This window comes from Oncorhynchus kisutch, linkage group LG16 (genome assembly GCF_002021735.2).
Source record: "Oncorhynchus kisutch isolate 150728-3 linkage group LG16, Okis_V2, whole genome shotgun sequence".
In the NCBI taxonomy this organism is placed as follows: domain Eukaryota; kingdom Metazoa; phylum Chordata; class Actinopteri; order Salmoniformes; family Salmonidae; genus Oncorhynchus; species Oncorhynchus kisutch.
In genome coordinates this window covers 37,486,787-37,514,250 of record NC_034189.2, presented here as the reverse complement: position 1 = coordinate 37,514,250, position 27,464 = coordinate 37,486,787, and the positions used below count along the sequence as shown (strand labels likewise).

The 27,464-nt window shown below is 43.6% G+C and overlaps 1 protein-coding gene across 1 annotated transcript; it reads left to right on the top strand.

The window, feature by feature from the left end:
- The first annotated feature begins 1,064 nt into the window (after positions 1 to 1,064).
- Positions 1,065 to 27,036, top strand: LOC109906666 (pyridoxal kinase). Its single transcript, XM_031792328.1, has 11 exons — positions 1,065 to 1,504; positions 5,909 to 5,963; positions 12,972 to 13,076; positions 15,016 to 15,099; positions 17,427 to 17,461; positions 18,844 to 18,929; positions 19,964 to 20,009; positions 21,510 to 21,621; positions 21,752 to 21,888; positions 24,082 to 24,148; positions 24,330 to 27,036. The coding sequence occupies exons 1-11, from the start codon at positions 1,241 to 1,243 to the stop codon at positions 24,446 to 24,448; spliced, it is 1,110 nt and encodes a 369-aa protein (XP_031648188.1). The 5' UTR covers positions 1,065 to 1,240; the 3' UTR covers positions 24,449 to 27,036.
- Positions 27,037 to 27,464: the final 428 nt, after the last annotated feature.

The following is a 27,464-nucleotide window of genomic DNA, read 5'->3' as shown; positions in this document are numbered from 1 at the left end:
AGTTTGTGGGTGGGCATGCTGCAAAAAAGAATTGCGCGCTACAGACGTCAGCTAACACAGGACTAGTAAAGGTCCAGTGCACTACTTTTGTGATTTTTTTTGTCTAAATGTATTTGAGTGTTTACCAGCATTTGTAACTTGAGTCTCATAATTATCTGTACAAAACAGTTAATCTGAAAACATTTGCTTGATATACATTTTCCAGTTTCTTGAAATACTTTGCAGATGCAACATATTTCTATGTGAAAACTTGAATGGTCTATTCATTCCTTTTACTAAATGCTCTTATCCAGAGGAACCTACAGCAGTTAGTGTATACATTTTCTTTCTGGCCCCCCTTGGGAATTGAACCCACAACCCTAGCATTGTAAGCACCATGCTCTACCAAATGAGCATCATCATCTTATCACATCATCATAAACCACATGATGTCTCAATGTACTCAATTACTGTATTGTGCATCGTTTTTCTTGATGGTGATGGAAAGTCTACAGGTACAAACATAGATGACCAGCATATGTACAATACAGTAATGTACATTTACATTAAGTGGTTTGTAAGTATGGTAAATTAGTACTGCACAAAAAGTGGTTGTTTTCCATGTTATTTGATCAAGAAACATATTTAATTTGATGTGGGCATGTTTTAGGTCGTTGCACATAACTGTACAGGACCAGTAAAGGACCAGTGCACTACTTTGTAATTTGTTTTAATCAGGTCTGTCATAGATGCTGCAGCACCTCTTCTTCCCGCGGCTATGGTGTAGGGACGTCCCAATGACCCCGGATAGCAATGCCCATAACGTGTAACATAATGAAGGACCCCAACCAGATTCCCACACTGCCTCTTGTTCCAAATAAATTTCTAATATCCTCGCTCTGCTTGCTCCCATTACAGTCCTTTTAGACAGGGTTCTTTGCTTCTATTAATAATTCTATAGTAACAAAATCCCTGGCTCCAAATGTTGGGCTCCACCTACAACATTTGTATTAATTTCATTCGTATTAGCCCCATGCTTCGCGTGTGCGCACAACACCTGCCCTTGAAATCCACCGATAACATCATAAAGGGCTACGGGTGGTAAATCAGACTCATTCCTCTAGTTATTTTTGTTGTTATAGAGGCAACACACTTCTATTTCACAATATTGCTGTCACGTCCGTTTCATTGTTGCGCTTGTGATGTCAGTGGATTTAGGTGCCCGTCACGAAAGCCTGAAGAATAATGATGTGTCTCGTCAATGAGCGTTTCTGTGTGGGTTCTATGTCCTTCAGTTTTGTGGCTGGATTCTGATTTTACCCTCACTGAAAACACCTTGGATTGTGGACTCGGGATCGCTGCTTTACGTGCAGCCCTGAACACAAAACCTGCGTTTGTTTTGCGCGGATTGTGTAGCGTGTTTTATTCTAACTTTATGCACGAAATGGAATGCAGAGTATTGTCAATTCAGAGTCATGTTGTCAGGGGATATGTTGGCAATAAATCGGCATCATTTCCGTTACAGGTAGGTATCTATTATATTCTGATTCAATGTTTTGATGAGCTAATGTAACGCAATTGTGCGCGCGTGCAGGTAGCAAAAGGTCACATGGCAAATACCCTTTTGGCGCTCCCAATGGTGATGACAATTCCTGAACACTCCAAATACATAGCAATGATGGTGTATTTGACATGTTATAATCATTAGACATTTTGTTATCAGCAGTGATAAATTGCGAGAATATTCATTCCATGTTCATGCCTGTCGGATTATGCACAACACTGTAGTATGGACGTGTGTGACATTCGTGACGGATTTTACTCATTCGGATTTTACTCTTGCAGCAATGCAATCTTGTCAATAGGGTCCGGGTGTCATCCGTTCATCCTCTTCCTCCTCATAATCAATACCATCGTGACATCACCATTTTCTCATCCTCCTCATCACATTAGACACTGCTGTGATTTGGGTACCATGGTGGTCATTATTTCCCTGAACAGCGTTGTTTGTCATCCAAATGTACAGATCCGTCATAGATGATGACCGTAAAGGCGTTTCAATTAGCTGGGAATCCTCAGTTTCTGCTGTCCTAAATTAGCTGGGAATCCGATGTTTCTGCTATCCTATCAGTCAAGAAAGACAGCAGAGAGCTTCTGCATGAATGACTGACGTATTTAGCGTATATTCCTCTGACTGACGTCACTAAAGAGGAGACAGGAGCTTTTAATATAATTATCTTGATTAAACCCTTAGGCCAAAAATTATTCACAAAAATGATTTACCTCCTGTTTCAATTGGTTATGTCAAGTGGCGATTTTAGCATGTAAATCTTGGTGGGGCAGATGCATGCAAGCAAAGCCATTACACAACACTAAACAATACATTAATTGTACTATGATGGACTGTTAGGGCCTACATAAAGCTGTCCCAAGAGCAGAGCCTTCTTTTCAGCACCATGGAGTGAATCATTACCACCGCTACACCTTGTCTGGCAGCTTAACATTTCATTTAGCCTCATTTACTGCCCATAGCCTATATGGCTGACTTGCTTAAACAAATGTGGCTTCTACTGACAATTGAGATGTACAAACTATGGCATAAGGGGACAAAAAGCGGATAAGAGGCAATCCGTAATTTCGATTAAGACGTTATTGAGCGAGTCTAGACAGACGTAGTCAATATAAGTATTTGTTCAGCACTTTTGAAATGTGCAGCGACAGAATTCAGGGCATGGGCCGTTCTTACACTATTCTCCCTGTACACCAAGTCAGAACCATAGGATGAATAAAAGGGGGAATATAAGCAGACAATGAAAGTTCTTTCAATATTCAATGATGACATTTCTCTAAAACAGGCTATAGGCTACATGTGCACTACCAAATCAGAACAGTAGGCTAAGTTATGGGGGGGGGGAAAGGTACCAAATTATTAGGGAGAGGCACATGGGCTACTAACAGTTTACTACACAACATACACTTAGTATTACTTTCTTAGCTACAGTATACATAACTCCCTGGCATATTACATAATTTATTCAGCAGCATGCAATACATTTTTCGTCTCACCTTTTTGTGCTGTAATCAGTTGAACAGGAAGGTGGCGCGGCCATTCTTCTTGTGGGCAAATTTTGTCATCAAACTTTGTGATCAAAGTCTGCCATTCTCTGGATTTATGGTGTTTTCAAGACAACTGGGAACCCAAAAAACAAGGTTGAATCATGACGTCAGTGATCTTCAGGTTGCAGCTCTAGAAAGAGGCCAGAGTTCCCGACTTGGAATTCCGAGTTAGATGACTGTTCAAAACGTATTTTCCCAGTCAGAGCTAGTTTTTTTCTGAGTTCCGATGTTTCTGATGTTGAAATGATCAGTCCTATCAAAGCTACGGTAGATGCAGTCAAAAGTTTGGACACACCTACTCATTCAAGGTATTTTGACTATGTTTTACATTGTAGAATAATAGTGAAGACATCAAAACTATGAAATAACACATGGAATCATGTAGCAATTAAACAAGTGTTAAAAACATATATTTTAGATTCTTCAAAGTAACCACCCTTTGTCTTGATGACAGCTTTGCACACTCTTGGCATTCTCTCAACCAGCTTCACTTGAAGTGCTTTTCCAACAGTCTTGAAGGAGTTCCCACATATGCTGAGCACTTGTCGGCTGCTTTTCCTACACTCTGCGGTCCAACACATCCCAAACCATCTCTATTGGGTTGAGGTCGGGTGATTGTGGTCAGGTCTTCTGATGCAGCACTCCATCACTCTCCTTGATCAAATAGCCCTTACACAGCCTGGAGGTGTGCTGGGTCATTGTCCTGTTGAAAAACAAATGATAGATGGGATGGCGTATCGCTGCAGAATGCTGTGGTAGCCATGCTGGTTAAGTGTGCCTTGAATTCTAAATAAATCACTATACAGTGTCACCAGCAAAGCACCCCCACACCATCACACCTCCTCTTCCAATCTTCACAATGGGAACCACACATGCGGAGATAATCATGCGGCTTTGTTTACTCTGTGTCTCACAAACACCAAAAATCTCAAATTTGGACTCATCAGACCAAAGACAGATTTCCACTGGACTAATGTCCATTGCTCATGTTTCTTGGCCCAAGTAAGTCTCTTCTTATTATTGGTGTCCTTTAGTTGTGGTTTCTTTGCAGCAATTTGATCACGATGGCCTGATTCATGCTTTCTCCTCTAAACAGTTGATGTTGAGATGTGTCTGTTACTTGAACTCTGTGAAGCATTTATTTGGGCTGCAATCTGAGGTGCAGTTACCTCGAATGAACTTATCCTCTGCAGCAGAGTTAACTCTGGGTCTTCCTTTCCTGTTGCGGTTCTCATGAGAGCCAGTTTCATCATAGCTCTTGATGGTTTTTGCGACTGCACTTGAAGAAACCATCAAATTTCTTGAAATGTTCCGGATTGACTGACCTTCATGTCTTAAAGTAATGATGGACTGTTGTTTCTCTTTGCTTACTTGAGCTGTTCTTGCCATAATGGACTTGGTCTTTTACCAAATAGGGTAAATATATTAAATGTAATATATTATATTAAATATACCTGCCCTACCTTGTCACAACACAACTGATTTTCTCAAACGCATTAAGAAGGAAAGAAATTCCACAAACAAACTTTTAGCAATCACACCTGTTAATTGAAATGCATTCCAGGTGACGACCTCGTGAAGGTGGTTGTGAGAATTCCAAGAGTGTGCAAAGCTGTCATCAAGGCAAAGGGTGGCTACTTTGAAGAATATCAAATATATTTTGATTTGGTTACTACATGATTCCATATATGTTATTTCATCATTTGGATGTCTTCACTATTATTCTACAATGTATAAAATGATTAAAAAAAAAAAAATGTAATGAGTAGGTGTGTCCTTTTGACTGGTACTGTATAACGTGATTTAACATCATTTTATCTGTGTCCAATGACCTTGAGCCTTCTTGAATGGACACTTCTAATGTAAACCTATGGCAGCACCCAAGGGGCTTGAGTTTTCAAGCTCTCCCCGGTTTTGCGGTGACGTTGGGTCCCAATGAGTGACAGAACACTGAGCCAATCGCGGCGCAACTAGAGAACATTACCAACCCCTACGCTCTGTATTTTCCTCTGGCTGCCCCACCCAAAAAAATGGGCTAGCCTGCTCAATACAGTGCAGGAGTCAGTGTAAACATGAGGCTTTCCACCAGTTACATTATGTAATTTTAGTTGAAGACAACTAGGAACCCTATTGTACAGGTAGCTGAAACTGCTAGTCCAAATATAAGTAAAATGGCTGGTCATTTAAAACGTGTAGGGCTGTACTAGCTTTGTGGACTATTTCCACCATATGATGTGGACTTAGACAAATTAAATGGGCCCCAATAGCCCAGGGGATGCTCACTGTTAGTCACTGACTCAACAGCTGTATAGGTACAATACATTTCAGAATTGCATGCATTAAACACTACGAAAAATGTATTTTTAGTTGTGGAATAATATAAATGTATGGGGGTGGAATTTCCCTTTTGGGGGCTGGTTCAATGGCATTTTTAAATGGACCACCTAATCTCTAAATCTGGCCTTTTGTATAGCCTAGATCAGTAGTGTTCAACTCTTACCCTACGAGCTCCGGAGCCTGCTGGTTTTTTATTCTACCTGATAATTAATTGCACCCACCTGGTGTCCCAGGTCTAAATCAGTCCTTGATTAGAGGGGAACAATGGAAAAAAAGCAGTGGAATTGGCTTCAAGGGCCAGAGTTGAGTTTGAGGGGCCTAAGTAATTAACCTACCCACCAGTAGAGGCTGCTGAGGGGAGGACAGCTCATAATAATGGCTAGAATGGATCAAATGGAATGGCATATGATACGATTCCACATTGTTCGTCTTCAGCACGATGCTTTGATTAATGCTCTGTCTGTCTCTTCCACAGGTGCTGGGGTTTGAGGTGGATTCAATCAACTCGGTACAATTCTCCAATCATACAGGTACATAAATGTACAGCAGGGTTGGGGTTAATTCTATTTACATTTTATCAATTCAGGAAATACACTGAAATCTTACCTACCAAGAGAATTCCTGTCAGTTATAGTCACAGCTGTGTACATTCCCCCTCAAGCGAACACCAAGACGGCCCTCAAGGAACTTCACTGGACTCTATGTAAACTGGAAACTATGTATCCGGAGGCTGCATTCATTGTAGCTGGGGATTTTAACAAAGCAAATTTGAGAACAAGGCTACCTAAATTCTATCAGCATATTGATTGCACGACACGCAGGGCTAATACTCTCGACCACTGCTACTCTAACTTCCGCGACGCATACAAAGCCCTCCCCGCCCTTCCTTCGGCAAATCCGACCACGACTCCATCTTGCTCGTTCTGTCTTATAGGCAGAAACTCAAACAGGATGTACCAGTGACGAGAACCATTCATTGGAAGCCACACTTCATGATTGTTTTGATCACTTGGACTGAAATATGTTCCGGTCAGCCTCAGAAGACCAACATTGATCTATACACTGACTCGTGAGTGCATTTATAAAGAAGTGCATTGGAGATGTTGTACCCACTGTGACTATTAAAACCTACCCTAACCAGAAACTGTGGCTGGATGGTGGCATTCACGCAAAACTGAAAGCGCAATCCACCACATTTAACCATGGAAAGAGGTCTGGAAATATGTCTGAAAATGAACAGTGTAGTTATTCCCTCCGCAAGGCAATCAAACAAGTGAAATGCCGGTACGGGGACAAGGTGGAGTCACGATTCAGCGGCTCAGACACGGGACATATGTGGCAGGGTCTACAGGAAATCTACAAAAACAAAAACAGCCATGTCACGACACTGACGTCACGCTTCCAGACAAACTAAACACGTTCTTTGCCCGCTTTGAGGATAATACAGTGCCACTCTTTAACAAAGACTGCGTCTCCTTTTCCGTGGCCAACGTGAGAAAAACATTTAAACTTGTTAACCCTCGTAAGGCTGCTGGCCCAGACGGCATCCCTAGCTGCGTCCTCAGAGCATGACCAGCTGGCTGGTGTGTTTACGGACAGATTCAATCGCTCCCCATCCTGGTCTGTTGTCCCCACATGCTTCAAGATTGTTCCTGTACCCAAGAAAGCAAAGATAACTGAACTAAATGACTACCGCCCCGTAGCACTCACTTCTGTCATCATGAAGTGCTTTGAGAGGCTAGTCAAGGATCATATCACCGCCACCTTACCGGCCACACTAGACCCACTTCAGTTTGCATAGTGCCCCAACAGGTCAACAGATGATGCTCTCGCCATCACAGTGCACACTGCACTACCCCCTCTGGACAAAAAGAATACCTATGTAAGAATGCTGTTCATTGACTACAGCTCACCATTCAACACCATAGTACCCTCCAAGCTCATCATCAAGTTGGAGGCCCTGGGTCTCAACCCCGCCCTGTGCAACTGGGTCCTGGACTTTCTAACGGGCCGCACCCAGGTGGTGAAGGTAGGAAACAACATCTCCACTTCGCTGACCCTCAACACAGGGGCCCCACAAGGGTGTGTGCTCAGCCCTCTCCTGTACTCCCTGTTCAGCCACGACTGCGGGGCCATGCACACCTCCAACTCAATCATCAAGTTTGCAGACGACACAACAGTTATGGGCTTGATCACCAACAACGACGAGACAGACTACAGGGAGGAGGTGAGGGCACTTGGAGTGTGGTGTCAGGAAAACAACCTCTCACTCAACGTCAACAAAACAAAGGAGATGATCGTGGACTTCAGGAAACAGCAGAGGGGCACACCCCTATCCACATCGAAGGGACAGCAGTGGAGAAGGTGAAAAGTTTTGTTCCTGGGCGTACACATCACAGACAGACTGAAATGGTCCACCCACACAGACAGTGTGGTGAAGAAGGTTCAACAGCGCCTCTTCAACCTCAGGAGGCTGAAGAAATTTAGCTTGTCTCCCAAAACCCTGACAAACTTTTACAGATGCACAATTGAGAGCATCCTGTCGAGCTGTATCACAGCCTGGTATGGCAACTGCACCGCCCTCAACCGCAAGGCTCTCCAGAGGGTGGTGCGGTCTGTACAATGCATCACTGGTGGCAAACTACCTGCCCTCCATGACACCTACAGCACCCAATGTCACAGGAAGGACAAAAAGATCATCAAGGACCTCAACCACCCGAGCCACTACCTGTTCACACCGCTATCATCCAGAAGGTGAGGTCAGTACAGGTGCATCCAAGCTGGGACAGACTGGACACTTTAATAAACGGATCACTAGTCACTTTATACAACGCCACTTTAATAATGTTTACATATCTACATTACTCATATCACATGTATATACTGTATTTTAAACCATCTATTGCACCTTGCCTATGCCGCTCGGCCATCGCTCATTCATTTACTTATATGTACATATTCTCATTCACCCCTTTAGATTTGTGTGTATTAGGTAGTTGTTGGGGAATTGTTAGATTACTTGTTAGATATTACTGCATTGTCGGAACTAGAAGCACAAGAATTTTGCTACACTCGCATCAACATCTGCTAACCATGTGCACGGTATATATGACCAATAAAATTTGATTTAATTTTGAATTCCAATTCTCTTCAATGAAGAAAATGTAGAATTAGAATTTGGTGTACTTTCTGAATTGCCTGGAATTGAAATGGAATTTAGAAGTATAGAATTACCATGTGTTGCTGTCTTGTATATTTTTAATCCTTCTTGATAGGAAATTATTTCACATTTTTGAGAGAAGAACAGTGGTACCGTTACTATCATTGCTGAAAGATCTTGCCATATTTAGCATATGCTAACAATCAGTCATATACACTAAAGCTACCTGCCTCGCCCCACCATTATATTTTCACTATGACTGCAATCAACCTTTATCACACGAAACAAAATCTCTTCCAGATTGAAAGTGGAGCTGTTGTGTGATGAAAAGATATGGGTTTTGTGCTTTGTGTCACATTCCTCATTGTGTCAAGTTATCAGTTGTCACTGGTTGTAATGGCTAAAGTGACGCCACATGTACAATTTGTCCTCCCTTAAGTGGAGGAGATGAATTGTCTGTCAGGGCCAGTTCAGGACAGGATTGTACAGGATTGTATTTAGCTCTACATGGGATCTGACTGGGGGATAGACTACACGCTGACAGTGCGGGTGATCTGAGAGAAACTGAAACGATGGTATGACAAGAGGCCGCTTTTGAGCCGCACTACAATATAGGCTACTGCACTTATTGACTCTCTCACTCTTACACACACACCTGCCCTGCTTAATAGGCCTTTGACGTTACTAAATAAAATAGCAAGTTTGTGGCCATCTTCAGTGCCACTGGTGTGTCTTGGATCCTCCATTGAGAAGTGTTCCCAGCAGGGTTCAAACCTGGGTCTTTTGTGCCCTACAAAACTGTGTTAGCCCACTAAGCCAGGTCTCAGGTCTCAGACAAGGTTACTCATGACGCAAGCTTACATGACCCACCTCCTTTACACTTTACTCCCCTTTGACTTCCGCCTGATGAACCCATCCAGGTTACAGCACCAATGTGACCAAATGTAGTTCTCTTGTATGTCACAAGATTGTGTTAGCCGGCTTAGTCTCAGGAAAGGTTACTAATCAACATGCGAGCAAGGTTCTCTGAACCACCCTTGTTACAGGAGCCCCGTTTTGAAGTCAGTCAGACTCACAGTAATCTCGCTCAAATATCCAGGGATTCTATGAAGACTGTCAGGCTGTGTCCCAAACCATGGACCCCTATTCCCTATATAGTGTGCTACTTTTGACCAGGGCTGGTCAAAAGTAGTGCACTATGTAGGGAATAGGGCGTCATTTTGGACGTAACCTCCAGGCACCGCCAATCACAGCCCAATCACTTCGCTGCCTGTTCACGCCTCGCTGCCCGACGAGTCACCTGCCGGCGGCCCAATGAGCGCATCACATCCACCACAGAGGAAACTCCAGCTCTGTTGTGATGTCAATAGTGACAGCAGAATGCAATGGATGCCACTAGTGCTATTGTGTAACAATTGTGCCAAACGTTTTGTTGTTGTGGATACTGTTATAGCCTAGGATGGGAGGGGGCTGTTGCTCTTCGAGCTGAAGGTGAATGACATGGTAGACACCAGTGTGTTTGTGTGTGCACACGTCCGTGTGTGTCTGTGAAAGGAACATGTGAATGAGTGCTAATTGAGATCACACCACTGTCAGGCTCCTCTCGGTTTCCGTCTCACTTCATGTATCGCTCCGTCTGGAAAACCACGGATGCCTGCCTCACCCTGATGAGCAGCGTGAGGGAGAGGAAGTGAGTGATTGTGAGGGAGATTAAAAGGGAGCAGAGGGAAAAGTCAACTGTATCTGACGTAGGTTTGGGGAAGGACCCTATCTATTGCACCGCATCAGTCAACATATGAATCAGCCAGCCTCGTGTGCCCGCTGGTGTGTTCTTGCTAAGTGTTCATTCATGGACAGATGTCCTGGAGAGCACAACTGTGTCAAAGAGCCAACTTGGCTGTGCTGACCTCATCCGCTTGAATGATCCAGGTCGCCCTTGTGAAAGAGGTTTTAACCTCAAAGATCTTTCCTGGTTAAATAACGGTAAACATTTATCTAGAAGGGTCTGTACTGTTCAACGAGGGGAGGCACTGTCCTGCTATCGTCACCCCTATTAGAGCTCTCCTCTCTGGGCTTGGGGCCCAAGCTAATCCCTGGCCCCTCAGCCCTCACCATGCTGTATGCTAGTCCCATAGCCCTCTCTGTCCACTTGTCACACGGCTGCCTGTGTCCTCTCAGCCTCCCTACGCTCCCACAGCTTCTGGATAATTGGGTAAACGTCCCCCATTTGCTTTGATACAGAGTTCACACCTAACCGACTGCATACAGTCCAACAGTACAAATCAACCGTGTTTAAATCCGCTTTAAGTCCTGAAGTTTACATGATACCTCTGAGTCAGGGGAAGACTTAGACAACCAGGTGATGGGTTTTCCTTACTAATCAGTGACCTTAATCCATCAATCAAGAACAAGAGCAGAGTGAAAACCCGCAGACACTCGGCCCTCCGTGGAATGAGTTTGACACGTGCTCTGAGTGATTTAAGCTTAAGTTTGTTATTATGTTCAGGTTTTAAGTTATTTAGAATGCACCGAGGGGGGAAAAAAAGAGTTGGTGCCTCTAGGGCAATTCAAACAGCTAATTAAGAACCTTTTTACTGAAGAATGTGTTTGTTTTCTATGATTTAATTAGCTTTTTGTGTATTGGTTTATGTTAATGTGTATTGATGTGTATTTGATACAAGGCTCATCTGTAAAAGAGACCTTGGTCTCAGCATGACTCTCTGTCAAAACAAAGATACAAATAAATTCAAAAATACAGATGTTTTTGGGACATCATGATGCCCAAAAAGTGTATCATAATTAAAAGACCCCATACACGTCGCTCATGAATTATCCGTCTGTGAATGGCTTAAAATGTGTTGCCACCTAAATCAGACTCATTCCTCTGGTTATTTTTGTTGTTAGCTGCCATTCTTATGTCCCTGCACTGGGTTAATGGAAACTAGTTTCTGAAAAGACTTGGCTCAGACTTATCCTTTATAAGCAGTTCCGTTTTGGCTAAGGATGAGAGGATGCCACCTCTTTACTACTGCTTAAGGGTGCCCATTGTTACAGGTTTTTACTGTGGTTTCTTTCGAGACAGGAACATGCTATATCGATTGGATCATTACTGTATCTACTAACTCAGCAGTCTTTTTTTCTCATAAGCACACAATCACACACAGTTCATTGAGTTGCTGTGTGGAACATCACACATCATTTAGATTCTGGAACATCATAGCAATGTAGGCCAAAACCCTGCCCCAGTCACAAGGGTCTCTCCGCTCATCACACATCAAACATTACTGCAATGAGGAGGATCAAGACTTTATTTATGTGAATGACTTAGGCTAGCCACTGCAGTTTTATTTCTGATTGTGTACCAAATGGCACCCTATTTCCTATAGTGGCAAAAGGGCTCTGGTCAAAAGTAGTGCACTATATTGGGAATGGGTACCATTTGGGATGTAACATTTTGTCTTTTCCCTTGCCCAATAGTATTCTTGCAAGGTTTTAAAGAACAGTGTTTTTGCTGTGTGTGTCTGTGTAAGTGTCTCTCTGTGTTAGCTTTAGGGGGGCAAAGAGAAGCAGGGCCTGATGGGTAGATTCAGCTCAAAACGCAGTGGCGGTTATCTTCCCAGTGGGGAAGGATACGCAGTGTCTATCTCTGTCTCTTCTTCACTCTGCACGTGCTGAAGAAAACGTGTGTGTGTTTGTGTATGTGTGTGTGTCTTGGATTGTGACGAGCTGAAAATGCTCTTCCCAGCAGCGAGTTATGCAATTGCGACAACAGAAAATTATGACGAATAGAGCCATTCCTTCCTCTCCTCTCCTCTCCTCACACACACACACACACACACACACACACACACACACACACACACACACATACACACACACATACACACACGCACACGCACACACACGCACACACACACATACAGAAGAGCAGCAGCAACTCTTTATTGCTCTCAGCCCCTCAGGCTTTCTTCTGGCCTGTTACTAGGCAACCAGCACCACACCATGTGATATGCTGGGTGACTCACCTGAAGTGTGACATCACAATTCCTGCGGCACCGTCTCACTGTGGCTGGGGGCTTCTCTAGGCCTCCTCTGTGTAGAAGAAACATCAACTGTAGTTTTAATCATTTAAACCATAGAAATTAATGAAGATACTAACCTATGTTGTGATCTGTCAGTTGGTCTGATGGTTTTCCCGATTCTCCACAATTTCCCCAAAGTTGCACTGGCTCAATCCCCGTCATAGATTGAAAAGCATTGGTGGACGGAGCTTTCACCATTGTTAAATCCATTACAGGGGAAGTGTTGTCACTGTCTTGTGGAAATTGTCATGTTGTCTCCCTGACCCCTCACCTCTAACCCCTGACCTCTGTCCTAGGCTACTCCCACTGGAAAGGCCAGGTGCTGACTGCTGACGAGCTGCACGTCCTCTACGAGGGGATCAAGCTCAACAACGTCCACCACTACGACTATGTTCTCACAGGTGAGACGCACACACAGAAAGAAGTGAAGGCTAGCGGTAGCAGTGCTAGCAGACTGGGGATGGTTGTTAGTTTACATCAAGTATTTATTTATGATTGGTTAGACTGCCTTGTACACGTTCACTGCTAAAAGTGGAATTGCAGTATACAGTCAAAAAAGAAACTAGAAGAAAAAGGAGATAACAGTTAGCTAGCTGAAGAAACATTTTATAGAGAGCAGCTAGCTAAGTCAATAGCTTCAGAGAGTGCCTGCTTCTGGTCAAGGTGTACATTCTCTTCAGACAGATGTTGTTCTCGTCAGTCCTCAGCTCCCCCTGTAGCTTTCCAGGGAGAACACAGGAAGCAGTAGATGGATATGAGCCTCATGAGGTCACCTAGACAGAGATGGTGTCAGGCTGCAGGGTTTACAGAACCTAATGTCAGTCAGGCTGTCAGATGTTCGCCCACAGCCACTGTTCTGTGGTAGCCGTCGTGCTCTGCTAGCCCTGGCCCAGAGAGAGAGAGAGACGGAACAGAAACGCTGGCACTCCCTGATGGATTACGTCTCCTCTCCTATCACCTTGAGAGGGAGAGGAGAAGAGAGAGGGAGAGAGAAAGAGGGAGCAGACAAGCAGAGGAGAGGAGAGAGTGAAGGTCATGGTTTTATTCTTTCCCGAGTCCTTGTGAATCTGTCAAGGTGTGAAACGTAGCTAAACTGGAATGTGTTGGAACAGCTACATTCTAATTACCAGACTATTGGTTGGTCAGCTCTTTTATTAAGACAGACTGCTAGACATTTGGAAGTAATTGTTACGGACACACTAGAGTAGTTGAGACTTAAGAGGTGAGCACAGCTAAAAACATCAGTTAGGCTACGTACTGTATATCACCAACAATTAAAAGGTTCACCTTAAATAGACTCTTAGGAGTGACCAAGACTCTTTGCGTGTGAGACAGACAGCATTTGTCAGTTGAAACTTTGTCTGTAAGAAACATAGCTTACAAATGGGACTTACAGATGTATCTGCGGTCACATACATGGCATGAAGTACACTGCGTATATCATCCAATAAGTGGATAAACTGAATGAGTGTAGTTTGAGTTAGAATCTAGCCGTGCCAATTTGCTCCCTATTCCCAACTCTTCCCGGGGCCCTAAATCTTTGTAATTAACAGATCGGTAAAATGTACGAAATATGGTGGAAGCTCAACTAGTACACTGCTCATGTAGTGCATAGAGATGTGTGAAAGTCACACCTTAGTCTGAAGTGTCCCCACTTGCGCTGCCAAGTAGCTAGCGTCAGGAGGGCGGTCACATATGTTTGCAAGCCAGAGGTCCTGTGTTCGAGCCCTCGGTATGAGCCAAGTTAGGAGGAAGCATTAGTCGCTAAGCAAGCAGTGTGACCTTATTTACACTCATACCTATCCAGACCCTTCAGACTGGCAAAAATCTAGGGTTAGGGACTAGGAAGGGAATTGGTGTTGAGACAGTTATCCCCTGTGTGTTTAAATTGGCCATGAGGACATGGGCTTTCTCACTGAGAGCCTGGTGGCCGAGCACAAAAGTGAGGCACCCACACAAACAAGCCTTACGTCAGCATTCCCATTGAATCTTCTCCCTCTCTGTCTTCCTCTCTTCTGGCCCTTATCTCCTACCTACTGTACGTACAGCCAGCACTGCAGCGACAGCAGGTCCTGCTCTCATGCACACAAACACTGCAGAAAAGACTCCACCTGCCTCTATGCAAATACAATGAGAATCTCAGGCGTGACATGGTCCACGAAGAAGCATTAATTGTGTCCACTCTGAGAAAGCACTGACACACTCACTGTCACACCATGATCCCTGATCCTCTCATTAGAGCCCTGGGTGAGGGTTTGGTTTTGTCTGCAGTGAACTGTATAAAACTTTATTGAGACATTGAGGAGTTGGATTTGACCCAGAATCATGTTCTCCCTTCAGGGTACACTCGAGACACTTCCTTTCTGGAGATGGTTGTGGACATCGTACAAGAGCTGAAGAGGGCCAATCCTAACCTTGTGTATGGTGTGTATCCCTCGCTGTCACCCCTATGTGTGTGTGTCTTGCACATCTGTTCAAATCAACAGGGTGGGGTTCGACCACTGCTGATCACAAGCTCAAGATGCCTGTATGGGTTATTGTTAGGGCCAAGAGTTTTTCCTGACCACCTGACCAGGGAGAACTGGTCTGGAAAAACTCATGGCCCTAGCTATTGTATCACCCTCTTCAGGTTGGTGTTGGCAGAAGGGTAAGGACACAAAGAAAAGAAAATGCTCACACTCTCATGGCTCCAGAAGCAATACATTTAATAGATTTGACATTTTATTTTTATTTCACCTTTATTTAACCAGGTAGGCCAGTTGAGAACAAGTTCTCATTTACAACTGCGACCTGGCCAAGATAGAGCAAAGCAGTGCGACAAAAACAACACAGAGATACACATGGGATAAACAAACATACAGTCAATAACACAATAGAAAAATCTATGTACAGTGTGTGCAAATGTAGTAAGATTAGGGAGGTAAGGCAATAAATAGGCCATAGTGGGGGAAAAAATACAATTTAGCAATTAAAGACTGGAGTGATAGATGTACAGAAGATGAATGTGCCAGTAGAGGTACTGGGGTGCAAAGGAGCAAAAAAACAAAAACAATATGGGGATGAGGCAGTTGGGTGGGCTATTTACAGATGGGCTATGTACAGGTGCAATCGGTAAGCTGCTCTGACAGCTGATGTCAGAGCAGCTGACAGCTGTTATTCGACAGCTAACCTGCCTTCATCCGGGTTTCAGGGTAATGACAAGCTTGATGTAGAATATAGCTTGCCGTATGCTTCCCAGTTGAAACAGGTCATGCATATATTATGACAACATTTTGTTTGTTTTGGTCTTCAGCAGGTTCTTTTTGGGCTGTTTGTGCACACAACATTTTTTCCTGAGGCAAGCCGAAGTTCGGTAGGCGAAGTCTAGCCCCCTTTGTCAGTGATTGGTCAACAGTACTACTCCTAGTAGGAGTGAGAACATGAAGTGTTGTCAGTCGACAAGTGACGACTAGTTTTCATGCACATTTTTTCACATGAGAAATACTGCACCAAACATCTTAGTCACATGTAAAATTGCGTGATTAAGACTAACCCCTGCAAAAACTGGGGTTAGTAGGTTGAAGCAGGAAGTAGGAAGTTTACATACACTTAGGTTGGAGTCATTAAAACTTGTTTTTCATCCACTCCACAAATTTGCTCAGTCTGGCTGGGAGGCCATCTCTATTAAGTCTTCCAAACTTCTTCCATTTAAGAATTATGGAGGCCACTTTGTTCTTGCAGACCTTCAATGCTGCATACATTTTTTGGTACACTTCCCCAGATCTGTGCCTTGACACAATCCTGTCTCGGAGCTCTACGGACAATTCCTTCTACCTCAAGGCTTTGTTTTTTTTCTGACATACACTGTCAACTGTGGGACCTTATATCGACAGGTGTGTGCCATCCCAAATCATGTCCAATCAATTGAATTTACCACAGGTGAACTCCAATCAGGTTGTAGAAACATCTCAAAGATGAAACAGGATGCACCTGAACTCAATTTCAAGTCTCATAGCAAAGGTGTCTGAATACTTATGTAAATAAGATTTATTTTAAATATATTTTTCAATAAATTACCAAAGAAAATTGCTTCATCATTATGGGGTATTGTGTGTAGATTGATGAGGATTTTTTTATTGAATACATTTTAGAATAAGTCTATAAAGTAACAAAATGTGGAAAAAGGGAAGGGGTCTGAATACTTTCCCGAATGCCCTCTATTTTAGATGAATTCTGCCTATTTTTTAAATTCTGAACCTAAGTATGCGGACGCCTTAAGCCCTTAATGCATTTAGGAAAAGTGCTGACAGGACCGGTGTATCTGTATCAGCGAGTCCCAAGTAAATAATTGTCAATTAAGTTGCAAACTAAGATTAAAGTTGACATAATTTAATAACGCCCATGCATTTCCATGTAAATTAGCTGAACAACATGTAGGAGCAGGATGAATAAAACTGCTGTAAGCGCATGTTTACAGTCTGTTCTGAGGGCAGTGTCGTATTCATTAGTGTACAACATAGCAAAACATTTTGCAACGGAAAATGAAAACGAAAATTTCTTTGTTCGTGTGGTCCATCCCCATTTCGTCCCATTCTCTTCTGTGTGGTGTCTAGTGACTATGACCCAGGTGTTTGATGTAATTAGCTGATGATGAACCTAGTCAGAAGACGTCTTGGGTCAGGTTAACTTCGATACAAAAACATCTGTAATGTCTGTGTAAAACTTGAGAGATCTGTGTTAGGGATTGAGTGTGTTCTCGTTTGCCTTTTCAGTGTGTGACCCGGTGCTGGGGGACCATGGCTCCATGGTGAGTACTTTGTGTTTTTGTGTTACGCTGCCTGTATTTCGTATGTTTTATTGAACAGAGCAGAAAAGATCATGAAAAGAGAATAGTGGGGAAGAGTTCATTGGAAGAGTTCATCATAGACAGTGGGTCGGATTTGAACCCACACTGACAGTGGTAGAAATGTATCCTACACAATCCAGGCCACCAGAGAGTACTGTGCCTTTTAATGAGGGATCAGATGGTACTAGTAAGTGATGTCACTACTCCTGCTCAATCTCATTGAATGGGGCAACGCTGACCTTCAGCTTTACCTGAACCAATGAGTTAAGCCTAAGACCGCAGCCACACTGAGACACATGAACGGAAATCGTATATGCACTCATCAGTTTTCTGTTCAAGACAACTCTTTTTGGATGAGCTGCATAGGTAAAAGGGCATGTTGAGCATTTTTTGATGGATAATGATCTCCATTGTCCGTTGAAAAACCACTGACACCCGTACGGGAGTTGTAGCGATGAGACAAGATAGTAGCTACTAAACAATTGGATACCACCAAATTGGGGAGAAAAAGGGGTAAAAATTCAACAACAAAAAAGAAAGACAAAAGAAAAACCACTGGCAAGTTTTTCAGACACAAAGTCACAATGTGGCCGTGGCCTTAGAGACCCACTTTCTGCTGTCCCATGTCCCTTCTCTTTCTGTCCCTGTCTTTCTCCCTCTATCTCGCCCCCCCCGAGCATCAGGGATCAGTTGACATTATGTCATTGTTGCATCAAGGTGTGGGTGTGTGTGTGACGTGTGAGTATTGCAGAGGGTGGATTGGGGAAGGTTAGACCACATCTCATTTCACAGTGACAGATGAAATTAACATGAGCCGAGCTGCCCTCGCTGTTTCTACGGAGAGAATTATGCGGAATAATTTGCTCGATTGTGACTCATAGTGCGTGCGTGCGTACGTGTTACAGTGTGTGTGTGTGTGTATGTGCGTACACTAGAGTTTGTATGTGTGTTTGATAGGTAGAGAGAGCACAAGGGCATACATGCAAACTGTTTGTTGATGTATATAGTGGCATTGAGAAAAATGGTGTGTATACTTGTTTGTTTGGACAAGATGTGCTCATCATTCTGATTGGCTCAATGCATCCATCCTTTCCTTGCTAAGCATCTCAGTAGTCTAAAGTTGCTTCCTTTCCTCGTCCCCTTTCCTTGCCCTCTTTCCTTCGTCTGCTCTGATCTGAGCTAGGCAGCAATTTCAGCTCGGTGTAGATAAATAAGGGCTGATGAGGAGAGGCAGCCACTTCAGGTGATTGAGATGCACCCTGTGTGTGTGCTTGCGTGTGTGTGTGTGTGCGCGAGTGTGTGTACCTGCTCACCGGTACTGATGTGTTTCTTCCTGTCTCCAGTACGTTCCTGAGAACCTGCACCCGGTCTACAAGAACAAGGTAGTGCCAGTGGCCGACATCATCACACCCAATCAGTTTGAAGCAGAGTGAGTAATAGTGAACCTATAAGGCTGCTCCTGCTGTGTGAGTAATAGTGAACCTATAAGGCTGCTCCTGCTATGTGTGTGTGTGTGTGTGTGTGTGTGTGTGTGTGTGTGTGTGTGTGTGTGTGTGTGTGTGTGTGTGTGTGTGTGTGTGTGTGTGTGTGTGTGTGTGTGTGTGTGTGTGTGAGAGATGGAGCGTTAAAGCACCCCAGGGATTGTGCCGTATCTGTTACTATCAGTATCACAAAGCCTCATCCACATCCTAATCAACTACATTGATGTAATTTTACTCAATATCCCATCAAATGATATACAGATACACTAAAGGCCTATGTATGGTGTGTAGCATGTCAGTAAGGTGGTTGCTACACTGAGTTGATGGTTCTTGATACCCAGTCACTCCTCTCTGTGTTTGTTTGCTTGTGTTTTTGTCTTTATTCTTCCATCATTGTTCCTGTGTTGGTTTGTGTGTGCTGTATTGGTTTGTGTGTGCTGTGTTGGTTTGTGTGTGCTGTGTTGGTTTGTGTGTGCTGTGTCGGTTTGTGTGTGCTGTGTCGGTTTGTGTGTGTCTGCTCCACTGCTTCTACCCTCCCTCCTTTCAACCCTACTTCTGAATCACCTCCTCGCTCATCACTACAATCCCTGTTCTAGTGGTGCACAGGGTCCCTCTGGTGGATACCCATGGAATTACAGATGAATAATAATATACTGTCCATTGTGTGGACAACACTATAGAAGAACACTAAACAGACTCTTCCTTAGACTGTTTGTTGGTTGCTGTTTACAATGAATGTGGTGTTAGTGTCAAGCAGAGGAGGCTGGTGGGGGGAGATATAGGAGGACGGGCTCATTCTAATGACTGGAATGTTATGAATGGAACAGATGTGTTTGTTCCATTTATTCCATTCCAGCCATTACAATGTGCCCGTCCTCCTATAGCTCCCCCCACCAGCCTCCTCTGGTGTCAAGGTTAAATTACCATGGGTGTGTTTGTGTGTGTGTGTGACCTTATTAATGTGCACATGTTTGTCCTCCAGGCTCCTGACAGGGAAGAACATTAGCACAGAGAAAGATGCAGTGGAGGTGAGTCTTAGATGCCATAGAACATGCAACAGATATATTATGTTGCAAAGTTGTCATCAAGTCATGTCAAACCTTGTACATAATCCATGGGCCATGTTTAAACACCAATAAAATGGATTCTTCCTTCCTGGAGGTATTCACTGATATGTAAGTAAGCAGATGGCATCCACACCATTGTTTTCACCAAGCCTTCCATGACAGTTGTGATTTCCTCAAGGCAAAAATAAATGGTGTATTTGAAAAAAATAATGTCTCAAGTTTTGAGGGAGTGTGCAATTAGCATGCTGACTGCAGGAATGTCGACCAGAGATGTTGCCAGATATTTGAATGTTCATTTCTCTACCATAAGCCGCCTCCAACTTTGTTTTAGAGAATTTGGCACTTTGTCCAACCGGCCTCACAACCGCAGACCACGTGTAATCACACCAGTCCAGGACCTCCACATCCAGCTTCTTCACCTGCGGGATCGTCTGAGACCAGCCCCCGGGAGAGCTGATAGAACTGGGTTTGCACAACCGAAGAGAAACTGTCAGAAACCTTCTCAGGGAAGCTCATCTGTGTGCTCGTCATCCTCACCATGGTGTTGACCTGACTGCAGTTCGGCATCGTAACTGACTTCAGTGGGCAAATACGCACCTACGATAGTCACTGGCATGCTGGATAAGAGTGCTTTTCATGGATGAATCCAGGTTTCATCTGTACCGGGCAGATAGCAGACAGTGTATATGGCGTTGTGTGGGCGAGCAGTTTGCTGATGTCAACATTGTGAACAGAGTGCCCCATGGTGGCGGTGGGGTTATGGTATGGGCAGGCATAAGCTTTGGACATCAAACACAATTGCATTTTATTTATGGTAATTTCAATGCACAGATATACTGTGACGTGCCATTGTCGTGCCGTTCATCTGCCACCATCACCTCATGTTTCAGCATGATAATACACAGCCCCATGCCACAAGGATCTGTACACAACTCCTGGAAGCTGAACATTTCCCAGTTCTTCCATGGCCTGCATACTCACCAGACATGTCACCCGTTGAGCATGTTTGGGATGATCTGGATCTATGTGTACGACAACGTGTTCCAATTCCTGCCAATATCTTGCATCTTCACACAGCCATTGAAGAGGAGTGGGACAACGTTCCACAGGCCACAATCAACAGCCTGATCAACTCTATGCGAAGGAGATGTGTTGCGCTGCATGAGGCAAATGGTGGTCACACCAGATACTGACTGGTTTTCTGATCCATGCACCTACCTTTTTTTAAAGGTATCTGTGACCAACAGATGCATATCTGTATTCCCAAGAAGGGTGCAGACGGGGATTGAAGCCCTGTCTCTGCTGGGGAGGCATGAATATGTGCTGGGTGTTACCAGCTCAACCATGGCTCTACATAGAAGGGTGCATTTTTTAAGTATTTGAATAGGGACGTGGCACCATTAGATGTAGCAGGTAGTTGACCTTTGACCCTTTTCCCCTGGCTGCTGCCTCTTTTCCCAGGTGATGGACCTGCTCCATAAGATGGGTCCTGACACGGTGGTCATCACCAGCTCTGACCTGCCCTCGCGTCTGGGTGACCGCTTCCTTGTGTCCCTGGGCAGCCAGAGGACGTGTAAGTGTGTGTGGTCAAGAGTGGGCAAACTAACAATGAACATTAGTAATTGATGTAACTGTCATGGTTTTATATCCCATCTGTGAATCATTGGTCATTGGTGTAACATTTCCTCTTCATGCATCTCCAGTGATGCCTGATGGTACCAAGTCCACCCAGAGGGTCCGTATGGAGATCCCCAAGGTGGACGCTGTGTTTGTGGGGACAGGGGACCTGTTTGCTGCGATGCTGCTGGCCTGGACTCACCACTACCCCAACGACCTCAAGGTTTGCAGTGTACACTAAAGCCAGTTATAAAACCTAGAGGACTGATTTGGCACCAAAGACTGAGGTGAAGTTTCCCATAGATCATTGGTCACTAACCATTTCTGAGTCAAAATGCATGTCGAGATCTACTGCTCAGATTTTTTTTTTTAAACATGACTTAAAAAAACGGAAGCCTATGCAACATTAACCAATTAAAAACAGTTCTGTAGCAATGAGGTTTGTTCAATAGGCTATAGGCCCAATATAGTATCACTGCGCATATTGGCTACGCTTGAATTGCCCTACCAAAGTTATTCTTCTCAGACCATTTTGAAATTGTTTCAAAATGTTTGGAATCAGGTACAAAGGTAAGACCCAGGTGCAGACTGTGTGAAGTAACAATGTTTAATGTAACCACAGGGGCAGGGAAACGACAGGTCAAGGCAGGCAGGGGTCGAAAATCCAGAGTAGGAGCAAAGGTACATGACGGCCGGCAGGCTCAGGGACTGGCAGATTGATCAGGCGGGCGGTTACAGGGTCAGGACAGACTAGGGTCAAAAACCAGGAAGACGAGAAAAAGAGAGGCTGGGAAAAGACAGGCGCTGACAGGACAAACGCTGGTAAGCTTGACAAAACAAGATGAACTGGCAACAGACAGACAGAAAACACAGGTATAAATACACAGGGGATAATGGTGAAACGGGCGACACCTGGAGGCGGGTGGAGACAATCAACAAGGACAGGTGAAACAGATCAGGGCGTGACAGTTTGGTATATGATCAGACTGGTAATAGATCATTTGTTATATTCCTTGTGAGGCACAGCTGAGTGAGCATAATAATTAGCTTTTTCTTTTTTACTAGACTGATGGCCTGCGTCTGATGATCAATCTGAGGGGAGGGAGCAGCGTTGAGGCTGCCTCTTATCCGACTCACCATCCCTCTCTCTCCCTCAGCTCGGAAAAGGGGACACAGTCTTCCAGCTGATGGCGAAACTTAAGTCGCACTGCATTATTTCTGCCTTATGCACCAATTCATGTTGTTACTCCAATGACCAGAGAAGTGAAATACTCTTTGATATTAAAAAAGACACAAGCCACTACTAATAACTATGCAAGCTTATTGAAACACTTTGCTATACTCATTCATTGCAGCTGCAGTGCTGGTTGTAGGGAAGTAGGGAGAACGCACATTGTATGACTTATAAAACTGTTGAACAAAGTGTTGACAGTGCTGAATAATAACTTAAACAGGAACTTACTCATAAAAACATCAGCACTTTGCTGTATTCGTTGAGTCTCTCTCTAGTCGGGGTTTTAAACGTTTTGAAATCTCACATTACCAACTTTGCTGTGCGTTCGAGGCTTCCTTTTACAGCATATGGTGCAAGGAAACTAGAGACGGTGATCTGAGCTATGTGATTGGCTAGCGGTAGACCTTTAGGTGCACTTGATCTGCTCTCTGGGCCTGCCGGGTAGGCGGTGTTCTACCTTCAGACACATGAAATCGTTTAAAATGGTAACACTTTGCCTTCCTGGCACTAGGGCTGCTGAATCAAGTGCACCTACCCCAACAGCATGAAACCATTTTTTTTTTAAAGAATGCAAGGCTTTATCATTCGTTTTTTTTACAGACATTTTTGGGTGATTGAGTAGGAATGGCTTGGAGATGGACCAATCGCGATCGACCGGTTGGGGACCACTGCCCTACATGCTGATCTTGAGTCAGTTTTGCATTTCCCCCACTAATGGTGAAGATTGGGGAAGGGGAAGATGATCTGAGATCTAGGGGAAACTTCACCCCGGAGTGTGATAGTAATGGCCCTCCGTGGCGCTGTCCCTGCTGTCACAGAAGCAATCAATAGAATAGATTGGAGGGGCACCGTCTAGGTTTTATAGCTCTCTCTCTCTTACAGCTAAATCTCACCACTGATACTGTCAGCATCATACTTAGAATAATAGTGATATCAATCAGTCAGCTACGTTACCACCATTCGAACTTCCCCGAAAAATTCTCAAGGTAACTTGAAAGTTGTGGTATGCTGGCGCTCTTCCCAATGTTTCAAAAGTTGTCTGGACCACTGACGGGGTGCTCAGTCCTAGGATTTTAAAACTGCAATTGTAAAAGAAGGATCAGGATGGCAGCTTAATTTCCTTTGAAAGTTTCAATATTGCTTTGACAAACAAGTCTCTGTCTTTCTCTCTCTCTCTGTTAGACTGCATGTGAGAAGACTTTCTCAGTCATGCATCACGTTATCAAGAGGACCATCTCCTATGCTCACGGTAAGACAAAATCAAGCATAATTTTACTCACTCTAAGAAGTGTTTGTGTGTACATGTGCTCGTGTTTAAGATTCTTGAGCGTTCCTTTGCTCCTTCTGTCTTTGTTTTTCTCTTTCTCTGGGTGATTCTCTCTCTCCTCTTTTCCCCCCCTCCATCTTTCTCTCTCCTTTCTCTCTTTCAGAGTTAGCAGGGCCTGGCCGAAAACCCAGCCCACCTCAACTGGAGCTGAGAATGGTTCAGAGCAAAGCGGACATCGAGGACCCCGCCATCGTGATGGAGGCTACTGTCCTAACCCTATAGAGCCCCCACATCCCATCCCCCTCCCCCACCCACCCCTCCACCCGCTCCACAACCGCACAATGTATAGGTGTTGTACATTTTTATCTGTAATGTGACATTGCCTTAGAAATCTCTTACAGAGCACAACATTTCCATATGAGGAGACTTAGCAGGGTATGGATGGACAGACTGGGGGGTGAGCAGAGGAGGGGAAGACCTGAGTGGACTGGGGTGGGGGCTACTGCACCTCGCGCACCTCCCTTTGACAACCTGGTCTCTCTCGGTCTCTCTTCATCTCTCCCACTCCCTCTATGAGCTCGCCTAACCTCTTGGTTTGTCCTGCACACACAGCTTCACAGCCCAGCCCAGGCCTAGACTATTCCAAGGCCAGGCATCACAGGGCTTAGGCCTATTGGAGTTGCAGCACTAGCTAACTACGGTGGCAATGTGGTGGCCGAGGCCGAGGTTATATCTGGTAGAGGTTGATCGATTATGATTTTTCAACGTCAATACCGATTATTGGAGGACCAAAAAAAGCCGATAGCGATTAATTGGCCGACTTTTATATATATATTTGTAATAAGGACAATTACAACAATAATGAATGAACACTTTTATTTTAACCTAATATAATACATAAATAAAAATCTATTTAGTCTCAAATAAATAATGAAACATGTTCAGTTTTGTTTAAATAATGCAAAAACACAGTGTTAGAGAAGAAAGTAAATGTGCAATATGTGTCATGTAAAAAAGCTTACGTTTAAGTTTGAGAACATATGAAAGCTGGTGGTTCCTTTTAACATGAGTCTTCAATATTCTCAGTTAAGAAGTTTTAGGTTGTAGTTGTTATAGGAATTATAGGGCTATTTGTATTTCATATACCTTTGACTATTGGATGTTCTTATAGGCACTATAGTATTGCCAGCCTAATCTCGGGAATTGATAGGCTTGAAGTCATAAACAGCGCTGTGATTCAAGCATTGCGAAGAGCTGCTGGAAAACGCAGGAAAGTGCTGTTTGAATAAATGCTTATGAGCCTGCTTCTGCCTACCACCGCTCAGTCAGACTGCTCTATAAAAAATCATAGACTTAATTATAAGATAATAAACACACAGAAATACGAGCCTTAGGTCATAAATATGGTCAAATCCAGAAACTATCATTTCGAAAACAAAACATTTATTATTTCTGTGAAATACGGAACCATTCTATATTTTATCGAATGGGTGGGATCCATAAATCTAAATATTGCTGTTACATTGCACAATCTTCAATGTTATGTCATAATTATGTACAATTCTGGAAAATTAATTACGGTCTTTGTTAGGAAGAAATGGTCTTCACACAGTTTGCAACAAGCCAGGCGGCCCAAACTGCTGCATATACCCTGACTCTGCTTGCACAGAACGCAAGAGAAGTGACCCAATTTCCCTTGTTAATATTGCCTGCTAACATGAATTTCTTTAATCTAAGTATGCAGGTTTAAAAAAATATTCTTGTGTATTGATTTTAAGAAAGGCATTGATGTTTATGGTTAGGTACATTGGTGCAGCAACAGTGCTTTTTTCGCGAATGTGCTTGTTAAATCATCAACCGTTTGGCGAAGTAGGCTGTGATTCGATGATAAATTAACAGGCACCGCATTGATTATTTGCAATGCAGGACAAGCTAGTTAAACTAGTAATATCATCAACCATGTGTAGTTAACTAGTGATTATGTTAAGATTGATTGTTTTTTATAAGATAAGTTTAATGCTAGCTAGCAACTTACCTTGGCTCCTTGCTGCACTCGCGTAACAGGTGGTCAGCCTGCCACGAAGTCTCCTCGTGGCGTGCAATGTAATCGGCCATAAACGGTGTCCAAAAATGACGATTACCGATTGTTATGAAAACTGGAAATTGACCTTAATTAATCGGCCATGCCGAATAATCGTTCGACCTCTAATATCTGGCCTGCAAAAATCAACCAACCAACAATCTGTCAATCAATCAAGCCTTGTAAAATACATGCATAGCTGAGGGCAGAATACTGATCAGGGATAGGATAGAACCTGAGGCACTTATTTCAGTGGAGGAGTGGTGGTTTAGACACGTTTTACCTCATATGTCACAACAGGACAATGGTTTTGGGTATGTTGATTCTTAAATCAATTGTCCATGTTCGGTGCTTAGATCATGATCAGTGTATGATCATTGTAAGCACGTCACTAACTTTGTGGTTGTATGTTTTTGTGTTGTTTGTTATTTGTTATTTACAATGTGTGAAATGCTGGAGATCTATCATTTCAACATTTGTTGATATATGATCCTTGCGTGTTCAAATTTCAATGTTATTGGAATTACCATGCGTATGTCTTTTATTTTGGTCTTAATTGGATGTAAGGTCTAGCAAGGATAATCTACACTGTTCGTTTTATATGTGCAAAACATTCATATACTTTGTTGTGTATTTGTATATTTACATATCTTGGGCAGATATAATATTGATATGGTTTCTCTGTCTGTGCCAAACTTGTGAAATCAAATTATGTTAGAGAGTGCCGAACTGGCTGTTTCCTGATACAGACATGAAATTGCAATAAAGTTAATATGAATCCTGTTATTTAGCCAACTTGCTGTAAGTTTTCTGTCTGCCCCTGCTTTGTAGGGAATTCTCCATATCTTACCCTCTGTTCTGAAAAATTAACAATGTGGAGAAAGCCGATTTGATCTTTCTGGAGATGCTCTGTTACAGGGACTCAAAGTTGAGGAACCAACCATTTCTCATCAGACAGGGGGGGGTGTCCGTGTGCAGGACCAATCAGGGGTTAGTTCTGCTCTGACTGACATGTACTTACTCCTCAGCTTTTCATGAAACCAGTGAACTGTTTAATATATGTTCCAACTGTGCGTTACTGTACATTTGTGTGTTTGCGTGTGTGTGTGAGAGTATGTACATGTATGTAAGTGTATATTTCCTGTAATGGGGTTTGGGGGTTTTATGGGAGGGCATGGGGTGGGGTGGGGTGGGGTGGGGGGAAACTAGTAAAAAAAA

Bases quoted from the DNA above. Each gene is read 5' to 3' on its own strand.
- LOC109906666 (XM_031792328.1), top strand. From the start codon at position 1,241: ATGAGCGTTTCTGTGTGGGTTCTATGTCCTTCAGTTTTGTGGCTGGAT. The intron at 1,505-5,908 runs GTAGGTATCTAT...TCTCTTCCACAG, and splicing joins CGGCATCATTTCCGTTACAG to GTGCTGGGGTTTGAGGTGGA. The intron at 15,100-17,426 runs GTGTGTATCCCT...TTGCCTTTTCAG, and splicing joins CAATCCTAACCTTGTGTATG to TGTGTGACCCGGTGCTGGGG.